Source organism: Pantherophis guttatus, chromosome 1, assembly GCF_059756535.1.
Source record: "Pantherophis guttatus breed Tessera chromosome 1, ASM5975653v1, whole genome shotgun sequence".
NCBI classification, from domain to species: domain Eukaryota; kingdom Metazoa; phylum Chordata; class Lepidosauria; order Squamata; family Colubridae; genus Pantherophis; species Pantherophis guttatus.
Genome location: NC_142063.1, coordinates 154,432,005 through 154,446,839, shown reverse-complemented (window position 1 = coordinate 154,446,839; position 14,835 = coordinate 154,432,005). Strand labels below are relative to the sequence as shown.

General features: G+C 35.4%; 1 protein-coding gene across 2 annotated transcripts in view; it reads left to right on the top strand.

Moving 5' to 3' along the window:
* The window catches only part of SP3 (Sp3 transcription factor), a 21,697-nt gene extending 6,862 nt beyond the window's left edge, over nucleotides 1-14,835 (top strand). For both annotated transcript variants that reach the window (XM_034427592.3, XM_034427583.2), the window contains 4 exons: nucleotides 3,843-5,196; nucleotides 12,123-12,315; nucleotides 12,645-12,841; nucleotides 13,098-14,835. In XM_034427592.3, the coding sequence (XP_034283483.1) occupies nucleotides 3,843-5,196; nucleotides 12,123-12,315; nucleotides 12,645-12,841; nucleotides 13,098-13,414 (2,061 nt within the window). In that variant the 3' untranslated portion in view covers nucleotides 13,415-14,835. The remainder of the gene's footprint in view (nucleotides 1-3,842; nucleotides 5,197-12,122; nucleotides 12,316-12,644; nucleotides 12,842-13,097) is intronic.

Below are 14,835 nucleotides of genomic sequence, written 5' to 3'. Positions count from 1 at the left end.
GGACATTGGTGGTGGTAATGCCGAGTCCACATAAATGTGATTGGGATGATTTCTGAATTAGGGAAGATATACTGAATTGGATATAAGGGCCTCCTGAAAATGAAGTTAATGACAAATAAAAGGAATTATGTACTTATGTCATTCATGCCATAGCATACACATTTTACATATCAACAACTAGAAGATCTTGTACATCCATTACCACCTCTAATAATAGAAACAATAGTCTATTTTTTTAAAAAAACCAGGAAAATACCAAGTTTCAAAACTGGCATTTTTTTTGTACAAAACAAGCATCATAAATTGCTAAGGTGTTCTTTGACTAGTAAATACTAGTTATTTGCTGACAATAAGACTTCTGCCATTCTGAGAAGGGAATTAAAAAGTTAAGTCACAATGCTACTTTACATCAATAGCTGTGAAAAAAGTTAGGGTAATTGTACACTTGTATATGAAACACATTTTAGGAAAGTGAAGCAGCTGCATATGGAAGAAACTGGCAAAGGTTACCTGCTTCCTTTGGCAGGACAGATCCCACTGACTTAGAAGTAGATACTCTTCTGGTTATAGAATATGAAATCTGGATTCAGACCTGTGTGTGCTGATACTGTTAAAATATAAATACCATTTTATTTTGCTTTCCATTTCTGTGAACATCTTTATTAAGGCAAATATACATTTCCTTTATATCCTTAGTTACCTATTACCTGATATGTCAAATTTGCACAATTGCATTCATTAGTTTTATGACATTTCCCTCTCCTTTTATTTATTTAGCTGCTCAGAGTCACCTTATAATAGGAGAGATAGGTGGCATAAAATTTTAATAACAAAATATTTTTCTAAACATATTTTCTCTTGAACACAAAATTAGAATTGACCCTATATGGTAGTACACCAGTAATTCCCAACTTGAAGTAATCAAGGTTGCTCATACGATTTATTCACATTTCTGGAGATATCCAAATCAAGGAAAAATGCCAACGAAAATTGAGATGGCAATGCCCATATGTAATAAAATTTAAATTATTTTTTTATTTAATTTTGGAATTTCTGGGTGTCCCATCTGTGGGGACCATCTATGTGATGCTGTGCACAAGTGCCACACTGCCAGCTCCTGGCATATTAGATGGTCTTCAAACACTTTGAAAGCTGATGGAATGGATTGTATAAAAGAAAAAAATAAGGTCTATTCTTGCCAGCAATATTTTGGAACCAATAAGAATTTGTATCTCACACTTGTAAGAGTTCTTTCTATTGTTTTTTATTGCATGAACATAACGAGAAATGTATGGTTGGGATATTTTTTTATACTACATTTTTTACTATGTGTTTTTAAATACCCTTTTCACATCCTGAACTTTCAGGAAACCCCTGGGGGAAAATAGCTAAAGATGTGCAACTTTAGCATTCCAGAAAAGTTAGAAGTAGTTAAAAACATTTTCAGTTAGAAGATCATAAGATTCTTGGAAGATGTGTATCTTAATAGAATCTGACTATATAGAAATCATAGAGCTGTACAACTCTGCTCCTGGTTACCGCATGTAAGAGGAAAGTCTTGTGTTACAAGGAGATGTCTTTCAGGACTTTAAAGGAAAGAGATACTGTCATTCCAGTTTTTGAAACTCTGCCCAGAGCATGAGAGAGAGAGAGAGAGACTGAGAGAAGCTCTGTTGTTCCTTATGCTTCTTTGGCTTTGTACATCAAATATTTTAAAAATAACCATGCAGGAAAATTCATGTAAAGGAATAATATAAGCACATTGTAATTCAGAAGAAATATACACATGTAAGGCCAAGACTAGAAAATCATGTGTTATTTCTAAGGTTGGGCACAGATCATCTTTTTGGAGAGTTACTTAAGTGGGGAATGATTAATAGTGTAAACTGTAAGGAAGATGGTCTTTGAAAACTCAACTCTTTTTCTATTTTCAAAATTTCTCCAAAACATTTTAATAGCTAAGTTACAGTGGCTGCATCTTTTATACCCACCTTGCATTCTTATAAATGCAACAGCTACTATTAAAAAAAGGACCAAAGATGATGATGTATTAGATTTGTTCATTTTTTCTTCCTTGTGAATTTTTTGAACATCAGAAAAATTAGGCTGTGGCAGTATTATCTCAAATTTTCTTAATTTATTGTGTTTTGAGGGGGAAGAAAGCTAAAATGATGTAAGCTCTACAGTTGAGAGTAATAAACTTGATTTTCTGTGCCCTAATTCAGGCTAATTGTGTCATGGGTATGAGTGGAAAGTAGAAATGAGAAATACTGCTGCTATTTTAGCTTAAAATATAAGTATCTATTATAAGTATCAGTATAGCTGTGATTGTCCTGTAGGTTCCTGAATCGTATATTTTCTTACTCCAAAACAAATCACTTATCACTTTTAATGACCATGTATACGTTTTTTCATTATTCCTCTGACTTAGAAATATTGATACTTTAAAATTGTGAAATTAATGTAGGTCAGTATTTTATCGCTTAAAATAATTTTTGCTAAGGAGTTATATGTGTAAGTGCAATACAGGTAGTCCTCAATTTATGACTACAATTGAGCCCAAAATTTCTGTTGTTAAGTGAGACAATTATTAAGTGAGTTTTGCCCCATTTTACGACCTTTCTTGCCACAGTTGTTAAGTGAATAACCACAGTTGATAAGTTAATAACTTGATTGTTAAGTAAATCTGGCTTCCTGTCAAAAGGTTGCAAAAGGTGATCACATGACCGTGGGACACAGCAATGGTCATAAATATGAACCAGCTGCCAAGCGTCTGAATTTTGACCACTGATTAAGGGGTTGTAACTGTGAAAAACAGTCATATGTCACTTTTTTCAGTGCTGTTGTAACTTTGAATGGTCACTAAATGAACTGTTGCAAGTCAAGGACTACCTGTATGCATTCATAAAGTTGGAATTGAAAGGGTTTTGTAAAGAGGGACATCCAACACACCAGAGATGTGGATAAGATACTTTTGGAAAGGCAGTATCTTGATACATGCATATTGTACAGAATTACTTGATCAGGTCAAACTGTTCAAATCAAAGGTAGTGTCAGAGAAAAGACCTCCTGTTTCTTAGTGTAGGCAGTCACAATTTATTAAACCAAGAGATGAATAAATTTTGGCCTCCACTTTGGGGCAAGTTGATAAACAAATAGGATGTATCTTGCTAATGATAGCTTCCCTTTTATTTTAATTGAGAAATTATGATTAACAACTTCAGAACCCGACAATTATCAAACTACCCTCAAACTATGTTTTAATGTTCCAGAGCTGTTAATTATAGTTTTCTAGTTTAGCTAAAGTAGGAATTAGTATATAATAGACATCTTTTTAATTATGTTTACTGACACGTGTAAAAATGAAGAGGCTGAATTGATAGGATTAACTTGTTTGCATCCTGACATAACAAGTCAAAATCTATTTCTTGTTCTTCAGTTATTCAAATATATCTATATAAATGCACAATTTCAGAAATAGTTTCTTTTTAAGAACCCACTGTTTAAACAAACTCCGTATACTGTTAACTCTGTATATGAATTAACCAAAAAGCCATAAAAAATAAATAAAATGTATAAGTTGCTACTTGCTTGTTATAGGTGCTATTCTACAATTAACAGTTCAGAATCTAGATAAGTGTAAGGAATTAATAATTATAAAGTAATTAAACCAACAATGGAAGAAAGATTTCTGTGTGGAGAACAGCTGATTTTTTTATTTTATTTAACTTTATATGGCACAAAGATTGAACTATTTGGCATACTATGTACATACAAGTATTGTATTGCTCATCTGTCGTTTGCAACGTTTTAATTTGGTTTTTGTTTTTGCTTTTGTTTAGACAGGAGATTTGGCCTCTGTACAGTTAGCAGGAACGCCAAATAGATGGGAGGTGTTGTCTGCTACACCTACAACTATTAAAGATGAAGCTGGCAATATAGTACAGATCCCTGGGGCTGCCACAGTAACTTCAAGTGGACAATACGTTCTTCCCCTTCAAAGTCTGCAGAATCAGCAGATATTTTCTGTTGCACCTGGTTCGGATTCATCAAATGGTACCGTGTCCAATGTCCAGTATCAAGTAATACCCCAGATACAGACAGCTGATGGTCAGCAGGTTCAGCTTGGTTTTGCAGCCTCTTCTGATAATGGTAGTGTGAATCAAGAAACTGGTCAAATTCAGATCATTCCTGGCTCCAATCAAACCATTATTGCCTCTGGAACATCCTCTAGTAACATTCAGAATATTTTATCACAGAGTGGCCAAGTCCAAGGGGTTACAATTGGTGGTTCATCTTTTCCTGGGCAAGCACAGGTAGTTACTAATGTTCCTCTTGGACTGCCAGGAAACATCGCATTTGTTCCCATCAATAGCGTTGATCTAGATTCTCTGGGACTAAGTGGTTCTCAAACCATGACTGCAGGCATTAATGCCGATGGACACTTGATAAGCACTGCACAGGCAATGGATAGTTCGGACACTTCTGATAGGACTGCAGAACAGGTTTCTCCTGAAATGACGGAAACAACCACCGATACAGACTTATTTGTGCCAACATCGTCATCCTCACAACAACTGCCTGTAACCATAGACAATACTAGTATATTAGAACAAAATTCAAACAGTTTGCCCTCCACTAGTGGGCAGGTCCATAGTTCAGATCTTCAGGGAAATTACATCCAAACATCTGTCTCGGAGGAGACACAGGCCCAGAATATTCAGGTCTCAACAGCACAGCCTATTGTACAACATATACAGCTTCAAGAATCTCAACAAACGAGTCAGGCTCAGATTGTACAAGGTATTGCGCAACAGACAATCCATGGTGTGCAAGCCAGCCAAAGTATATCACAACAGGCTTTGCAGAATCTTCAGCTTCAGTTGAATCCTGGAACTTTTTTAATCCAGGCACAGACAGTGACCCCATCTGGGCAAATAACTTGGCAAACATTTCAAGTCCAGGGAGTACAGAATTTGCAGAACTTGCAGCTTCAAAATGCTCCTGGCCAACAAATAACATTGACACCTGTGCAGACCCTCACTCTTGGTCAAGTTGCAGCAGGTGGGGCCTTGACTTCGACGCCTGTTAGTCTAAGTACTGCTCAGTTGCCAAACCTACAAACAGTTACAATAAATTCTATAGACTCTGGAGGTATTCAACTGCATCCCGGAGAAAATGCTGACAGTCCTGCAGGTATTGTAAAACTAATGCTTTGAATTATGGTAAAATTAGTCATAATTATTGAAGCATAGAAAACTTGATGTTGCCATTTAAGAAGAAATAAATTATTTCAGCTGCCAAAATATATTTCACTTCATACAGTCTAAAATTCTGATGCTTTTTCTTGGTTAAATTGATTTGTGATCTGTCAAGTTGATATTTTTCAGGTTTTGGATTCTGAAGGATTTTTGATACCAGATTTGGACATACATATTCTATTATCTCATCTCATTTTTTAAATAAGTTTAAAGCAAAAGCAAGTTGTCAACAGCATAAATTGATTTTAGAACTGAAACACTAAAATTGGTTTTGAAACAGAAGATCCAGATGTGTTTTTCGCTTAACCTCATCTTATGAAACCACTTGGCAAATTTATTTTGAAAACAACGAGGGGTTTCAAAAACAAAAACAGTGCTCTGGTACGTGAGCTTGGTAATAATTTTGTGGAAAAAAACCATAAGAGGAATATGAATATTTTTTACGCACTGTGAGGTGCGAAGAAAGTGTATAGATCCCCCCCCCCCGTCTCCCAATAATACAAACTAGTGTCATGAGATAAAGCTCAGTGATGGAAGACTTGGGCAGGCAATAATAATTGTTACGTGTAATAGATACTTGAATTGTGCTATTTGCTTTGCCAACAGATAGCTTTTTAATTTAATTTAATTTTTGTCAATGAAGGCATCAGTGACTGCTAGTTATGGTGCTTACGTAGTATATATCCCCAGGATTCTGGAAATACATCATGCAGAATAAAAGACTGTTGCACTCATATTCTCTTTTTGAGCTATATTATTGGCTTTTGTCACAAACAGGATGGTGGACTACATAGTCTTTTGACCTGATTCTGCTGCATTATCATTTAAGACAGAATAATCTTTTTTATCTGGAGGATTACATGTTGCACACTTTTATTATGGACTATGTGTGCACACTTGACCCTGGGAAATAGGGTATATATGTATATTTCATTGGTGATAGTAATTTATCCCTCTAAAGAGGTAGCATTAGAACTCTCCCAGCAACCCACCAATCACCTAGTTTGCTCCTACCAATCTCCTGTTCAGCTGTTGGTGAATTGTAGAGAGCACTTTGGAAAAGAGGATGCTATCTCTTAGCTTGATAGTATTGCAGGATATTTGCACCAAATCTTAAAGCAGCATCTGTATAAAGAAGTTGCAATATAAGTTTGAATAGCAACTATAGTATGGGCTATAACCAAAAGGAGTAAATTGGCTGTAGGCCAGAAGAAGCAGATATGAAAAGTATTACAGAGGTACAAATATATATTTTTTGTCCCCTCCCATCCTTTTCCAGATTGCCCTTTACTGAAATTTGTCTATTTCTTTTGATTCTGCAAGTTTGGCTTTACTTCATAAGGAAGTAATAAACACAAATATGAAAGTGCTTTGGGGAATGGGGAAATGAGAGCTATGAAATCCATCTTAAAATAAGATTAAACCTTTTTTCCATAGGAATGCATATAAGGATATTTTTCTTTTTTGAGAAGATAGCATGAAGAAGGAAATTACTATCTTTGGCCATATTTCCTTAATACATTTTTAGTCGCTTGACTTCTGATTGGTACTGATACAAATAAACCATTATAATTGTCATTCTGTTTAGTCTTTCATCGGTCCCTGTTAAAAGGATTGGAGTCCAGAGGGCAGGAGATAAGGATGTGATTTCTCTCAATATATGTTTTGGGAAGTAATGCATATTCTCCACTTCCTTAGTCCTATGGGCCATTATTTGGAAGCCTGAAACTGAAGAATGTATGGTGTAGAAACAGGATTATTGATTAACCTCATTGACTAAAAAGCTTTCAAAAACAAACTTTTTAAATAATCAAATTATCTAGGTTTTCTAACCACACCACAGAACCAGTTTGATGATGTACTTAGGGCATCAGGCTAGAAACCGGGAGACTATGAGTTTTACTTCCACCTTATGCACAAAGCCAGCTGGGTGGCCTTGGGCTAGTCAGTTTCTCTCAGCCCTAGGAAGAAGGCAGTGGCAAACTGCTTCTGAAAAGCCTTGCTAAGAAAGCTGCAGGGACTTGTCCAGGCAGTTTCTGAAATTTGGACATGATTGAACAGAAGAAAAAACTTAAAATATTAACTTTTTATTACTTGTAATAAACTGCCTATCCTTGAACATTGCACACCTACCTAAAAAAATATCTGTGTGATATCCAGTTAGGATCATTGCTAAAGGAACAAGTATGTTCCCCCTCTGCCTTGTAGCCCTTCTGTGTCCAAACCTAATATTGGTGGGTTATCTGCAATAGATTTAGGACTTACAGGGCAAGAGAAGATGAAAAATATCTTTCCTGGTACAGGGGATATTTTTTATCAGTATTGGTAGCTGCTGACATATTTGCATACTGTCATTAAAAAGATAGATGAGCTTTTTAAATTATATTCTAAGAGAAACTAAAAGACAAGAAAGCAAAGTATTCATGCAGTATTTGGAAGGGTAGCCAGTAATTATTAATTAATAAATGTTTCTTATATTGACATATGACTATCATTTGTAATATAACTTTTTCATGCAGGCTGAATTTTAATGGGATTCTCACTGTTTGAATAGGTTGCCTTCATCCTCCAAAATTTTATCAATCATGTCTGACAGCTGAGGAGACCAAATGAATTTTTATCTGAAATAGTCCTTTAACAAACATGACTTTGCATAATTGTTATATTTTGGATCCATTTTTCTCTTCTGATGATAAATATATTTTTAGAAGGGTGGATAAAAATCGATTTTTAATTTTTTTTATCAGATTTTTAAAATTTAAATCTGATTTTTTTGATTTTTATCAAATTTATTTTACTAAAATGCTTTTGGAGTAAAAATCTATCTAAAGGTATTTTTCTATTTAAGATACATTAATAATTTAGTTTATTCAGCATGAAATGGAGCTTAGTTATGTAGCATGAGGCTGTATATTCTGCAATATTGGGACTGTCGGTGAGTCAACAGCAGGTCAGAGGAGGAGCTGCTGCAGGACAAAGAAGACAGTTGCTCTTTAAAAATTATGATTTAAATCAAATTGATTTAAATAAAGCCTTTTTACTAGCAATTTAAATCATGATTTAAATCAAGTTGATTTAAATTAAATCCACCCTGATTTTTAGTTTTAATGAGAATGTATTTATATATTCAGTCATTTTGTACAAATGCATTTGATTTTAATGAGTCAGCATTTAGTAGTGAAATAATCTAGGAAAGGACTCAGATTTGTGGGAGATCCATGTATGTTTCTTGCTAGTTGAAATTTTAATGCTTTTATAGAGGAACAGATATCTGAATTAGCCAAATGTTCCCAAACGGATATTTCAGTAAGAATTTCTATTTTTCAGAATTATTTGAAAATATAAAATATTTATATTTTATCATTTTTGGGAGGGTGTGTTTATGGAGCAACTTGTCTTGTGAAACAGGATGCTAAAGCAATTGCTTCTTAGGTGTTCCTTTGTTTGGCTAGCCTCAACATCTCAGTATTTCTGGATTTTCATGAGATCACAATTCCTGAACACACATTGCATGCTACTATGGTAGGAACAGAGAATTACGGTAGCATTCTTTTGCATGCATGAAAGCATAAATAGTTCTTTGGTTTTCTGAAAAGTAATATTTGGTGGAAAGAGAATTGAAACCAAATGGATCTGTACCAATATTCAAGATAACAGTTCTATGTCACTTTCGCTGGAAATAAATTCTGTTGAAGAGAGTAGAACTTGCTTCTGAGTAAAAACCCATAGGATTACACTGGTTTGAGTGAATTACTCATTCTGGCTTGGAAGAATTGTTGTGTTGATGAACATGGAGAAAAAATGAGTTGGACTTCAGTTTATAGGCACATGGTATAAAATTACAAAAGAATTTGGTGGGGCAAAAGCCCTCTAAAAGATGTTCATCAGAAAAAAGTATAGGAAGGCATTGAGCACTTATAAAGAGAAGCTTCTTCAGAACCAAATAGGTAGCCTCAATGCGACTTCCTTTGCAATTCAGAGGTGGAGGTGATGGAAAGAGACATATGTCCATTTCCTACTGGCTTTTTTAAAAATTGTGAGGCAGAAGTTACAATAGAGGCACATGGGAGTTGTAGTTGAACAAAACTGCCCATGTGTTTGCTTGATAGTTTGGGAGCCCTTTTACCCAAATTTTGAAGCTTGAAGTGCAGTTTGATTGAGAAGTACAACAGAGGTGCATGTACTCTTGTGCATGTTTCTATTATATAGTGGTTCTTGTTCATCTTTGGAGTTGAGTAACATTTTATTTATTAAATTTATTTGCTATCCATCTCTCTGTGGCGCCATTCTAGGCGGCTTACAATGGTAGAATGTAGAATTATAAAAAATATAAATGTAACAGTAGTATAGTAAAACAATGAAAGAAAAAGTAAAGTATAGCAAAATGAATTTAAAGGATGAGTGGGGAGGGAGCGGGATGTGCAGGGAGGAAGGGTTAGCTGTTAGTCTAATAGCCACCTCCATTGGGTCCCCAGGCCAACTGGCAAAGCCAGGTCTTCAGGCTCTTATAGAAAAGACATGAGGATGGGAGCAGGCCTCACCCTAGTAGGCAGAATGTTCCAGAGGGCCAACGCTATGGCAGAGAAGGCTCTTTCCTGGATCCTGCCAGCTGGAGTTTCTTGGCTGATGGAATCTGCAGTAGGCCTCCTGCTGGCATGAGTGGGATGGACCTGTCCGAGTGGGATGAGATGGTTCATCAAGTAACCTGGACCCATGACATGGAGGACTTAAAACGTCATAACCAAACCCTTGAACTGCACCAGGAAACAAACCGGCAGCCAATGCAGTTTGTGCAGCAGTATTGTAACATGGGCCATTCTAGGAGCTCCAAATACTGCTCATGCTGCCACACTCTCCACTAGTTGTGCATTGCAGTAATCCAGTAGGGCTGTAGTGACTGAATGCAGGGACTCCTGATATAGGAAAGGTTGCAGCTGGTGCAGAAACCAAAGTTGTGCAAAGGCTCTCCTAGGCACACATGCCACCTGCTCTTCGAGCAGAAGACATGGGTCCAGGGGAACCCCTACGTTGCTAACTGGGCCTGACGGGTATAGTGCAACCCCATCCAGAACGAAATACGTCAAAAACCCAGATCTTGATGCTCCATGTACCCAAAGCCACTCAACCTTGTTAAGGTCATCATAGCTTATTGTCCTGTATCCAGGCGCCTACAGTCTCCAAGACCTATGAGAGGATGGCGACAGCATCACTTGGGTCACCAGGGATGGAGATATACAGTTGAATATCACCAGAATATTGATGGTACTACAATCCATTGTGACAGATAATCTCACACGTATAAGTGGATCAATATTATATTATTCGATTATATATCTTCCTCAACATCAAACTTTAATACCAATGACAAACTATAAAATATGTTCTGTGGGAAACAGTCTGTGGATGTGGATGTTTCTGCTAAATATCTTACTGAAAAATATTTTCAGTTGTTTGTACTGAATATGAAATTTGTCCAGCAAGCACTATAATTTTATTTGTGTTACTTAAACAAATATCAATGGCAATTATGTTATCTTTTTTGTTTTTACAAGTTATTCTTGCAATACTTTACAGATTTATAACCTTAACCTTCCTCAACAGAAGTTCTTCATAGATACATATGTTGTATTGCAGCAACAGAAGGCTATTAAATGTCAGGGTAAATTAAGTGTATTAAATATCCTTTATACCACTGGCGAATACAAAGATGGATGTTATTAGACAAAAATAGGCTAATCATAGTTTGAATGCTAAAACAGTACTATAAATGTAATGTAGGTGAATACCTAGAGAGATTTTTTTAAAAAAACCTTTGCATTTAATTGATATTGGCTCGGTTTCTTTTGAAAGCTTGCCCTTGGCTTTTAAGGATTTTTTCCCCCCCCTTCCTTTGGCATACTAGAATGTCATCTTTCCTTGGCCTGGCTTTGCTGTGTCTGGGAAAAATGCTGCTTCCATATATAGGCTTCTTAAGGCTTCCTGTTCAGAGCAAATGGAAGAGCTAACACTCAGCACAACATCAGGACTGGCAAAGCATTATGTTGAGCTTTCATGTTGCTCTTGAAAATGCGGAGGGAAGGGCAGTTAAATAGTTGCGGCCAGCTAGAGCTGATCTAAGGACGAGAAGCATATGTTTTTGAGTGGATTTGAAGGTTGTTGACTTGAGCATTGGTGCAGCCATCCCACTTATACTTCAGAACTTCAGAAACTCTCCAGCAGATGTACTATTATTGTACTGGTTCACAATTATCAATTATTTGTTTTAATTTCTCAATCTTCGCCATTTTTGGATGTGTTTTTAATGTGTCAGTTTATTATTATCATTACCTGATATTAAACATCTGCTTGAGTTGTTTAGACAACTACACATCAGTGAAGCTCCCAGCCCAAGAGAATATTTTGCAAGGGTTTGGTGAGGTAAAAAACCTCACCAAACCCTTGCAAAATATTCTCTTGAATATTTTAAAAAGCATTCTTGAAACATCATTTTCACCTTTTAAAATCTTCTCTCTGGTTTCAACAGAATTCTTGTACACATTTCATTGAAAAGCCCTTTTTTGAAAAATAAAGATTACTTTTTCGCTTTCTAGCTAGAAAAAAATGGTTGCTTTTGTTTGTAACATTTTTTAATGGTATTCTTAAAAGCATGCTTAGTTGATTAGAGAATCGCTACTGCGGTTCTTATGGTTATGAATAAAAGTACATAAATTGTTGTCTGGCATTCTGATATTGGAATGGATTGACTGATTGATAAGATAGGATAAGCAGATAACATTGCAAAGCTTAAGACCTTTATGGTTTTCTCCTTTCTGTGTAATGGGACTGACTGTTGATCTGTAATATTCCTCCTCCTACCTTTAGATATTAGGATTAAAGAAGAGGAGCCTGATCCAGAAGAATGGCAGCTTGGTGGTGATTCTACACTGAATACCAATGACCTGACACATTTGCGGGTGCAGGTGGTGGATGAGGAAGGGGACCAGCCGCATCAAGAAGGAAAAAGATTGCGAAGGGTAGCTTGCACTTGCCCCAATTGTAAAGAAGGTGGTGGAAGGTATGCATTCCGTGTCTCATTGTGTAGCAAATGTCCTTAAAATAAATGAGGCAAAAGTGAGAGTGATCATTAAATTGAGCACCTGTATCTGTGGGAAATCTGTGCATCTTGCTCTTTCGGTGCCAATAGGGAAGTGACAGATTGAAGGATGTGGCATTAGATTCCGCGGTGACAGCTCATGCTGCTCCTGAGCTAGTTAATGCCCTTGAACGGTATACATCTATGCTGAGGTACATGAATGCATTTTCTTACAGTTCAGTGTAATATCCAACATGTTTTGATGATGTCAGTGTTTTGAGTAACGTTTGTTTCATTGCATGTTTTAACAGAGGCACCAATTTGGGAAAGAAAAAACAACACATCTGTCACATACCAGGATGTGGGAAAGTCTATGGAAAAACATCACATTTGAGAGCTCATCTTCGTTGGCATTCTGGAGAGCGTCCATTTATTTGTACGTGGATGTTTTGTGGGAAAAGATTTACCCGTAGTGATGAGCTACAGCGACACAGGAGAACACATACAGGTGACCAAATCTATTTTTTAAAAACTTATTTCTTTAGGCATATGGGGTGGGAAATTAAAGCACCGGTTAGTCGTTAAAAATCTCATTTAACCATTGCTACTGATTTCTAAACATCTATAGCAATGCTTATATATCGTGTGTGCTTTTCTATTTAAAGAAAAAGGAAGAGCTGTCAAGCGTTTCAAATTTCAGCCGTGTTAAGGTTACTTTTGCATTGGTGTGAAAGAAAAAACTTCTTTTTTTATATATTGACCAGGTGAAAAGAAATTCGTCTGTCCAGAATGTTCCAAGCGCTTCATGAGAAGTGATCATCTTGCCAAACACATTAAAACCCATCAAAATAAAAAAGCTATTCATGCTAGCAGTACAGTGCTTGCATCGGTGGAAGCAACACCAGAGGATACTTTGATTACTGCAGGCGGAACAACGCTTATCCTTGCTAATATTCAACAAGGTTCTGTTTCAGGGATAGGAACTGTTAATACATCTGGCACCAGCAATCAAGATATTCTTACCAATGCTGAAATACCTTTACAGCTTGTTACCGTTTCCGGAAATGAGACAATGGAATAAATATACACAAAATACCTATTAATTGTGGTTATTTTTATACAGTAGTGAGAAGAATATTGTTCCTAAGTTCTTAGATATCTTTTTATTGATGTGCAAAAATTTTTGGATTGACAGTAACTTGGTTATACATGACACTGAAATGCCTTACTTTGTATGATATTCCATAGTATATTAAAATGGTAAAATTGCATGAGTTTTGTAGGTACTTTTGGAATCTAGAAGAGATTAAATTTTACCAACTTGTATAAAAAGAAATTTAACAATGGAAATGGTAGTCTAATCAAATGCATCAATCCTTTGTGGTTTAGTGTAAAAATGAGAACATGTTGGTATTTATCTATTGTAAGATAAAAGTTGATTGGTGAAAAGAAATCATGTTATGATAAAAGAAATTTTGTAATTTTCTTGACTGGAATTTTTATTATGCATAACTGACAAATCAAGTTTCCAAGCAAATGTTTCATTGTATAGGCTTTACTTAGCTCATCAAGTTGTCATTTTGAAGCTAATTATTTTAATTAGGTTAACTATGTACAATATTTTAAGCATTACTCTTGTAAGATTTTGAAAATTACATTTTAACATGGAGCTCTAGGGATAGTCACCTTTTAAATCCTGTTGAAAAGCCATGTTTAAAGTTTAATTTTGCCAAAATAATGTCTTGTTAATAATATTCTTTAAGTAACTAATTTGGGCAATATAACTGATGTTTAAAATTATTCAAGGCTTAAATAAAAATAAGTTGCTGCATTTTGGGTGATGAAACAAAAATAAAGTTACCCTTTTCTTGAATATTGGAGGACCAAAAATTAAGGGTATCCATGTCAATTGCAATTTTTATCTAACTTTGTCTCCAAATACATCTGTCTGCCAGGGCCTTAAAAGCCATCATGTAAATTATCAGTAAAAGAAGACACATAAGCACTCAGACACAGACACACATATACAAATGCAAATAATAGAAAATCATTTCCATAGGGACAATAGTCCATATTAATATTAGTGATAGTGGAATAAGGGTTTTACAACGCTTTTTTCTGCCAAGCTTTGGTTAGTTGAGCTGCATTTAAATATCCACCTTTCCTTTATGCTTCCCTTAAATTGTATGTATCCAGTACATTTAACTGATAAACATATATGTTTTTTATTAAGCTGATTTTTTTTATTTTTTAATTACTGTTTATATTTTCAACTATAAAAAATGTACACTCTTAATTTGCATAGCCAAGTCTGTAAGTGCTCTACCCGTTTTACAAAAAAAAAAAAAAGTACAATAATTGCAACAGTTCACTATTTACAAACATTTGGAAAACCTGTTCATTTGTTCAAACCACCTCAAATTTAAAGGCTACCTTATTGTACGTTTAAAGTGTATTATAACAGTGTGGTAGTTAATAAAACACTATTTTTTTTCCTTTTGA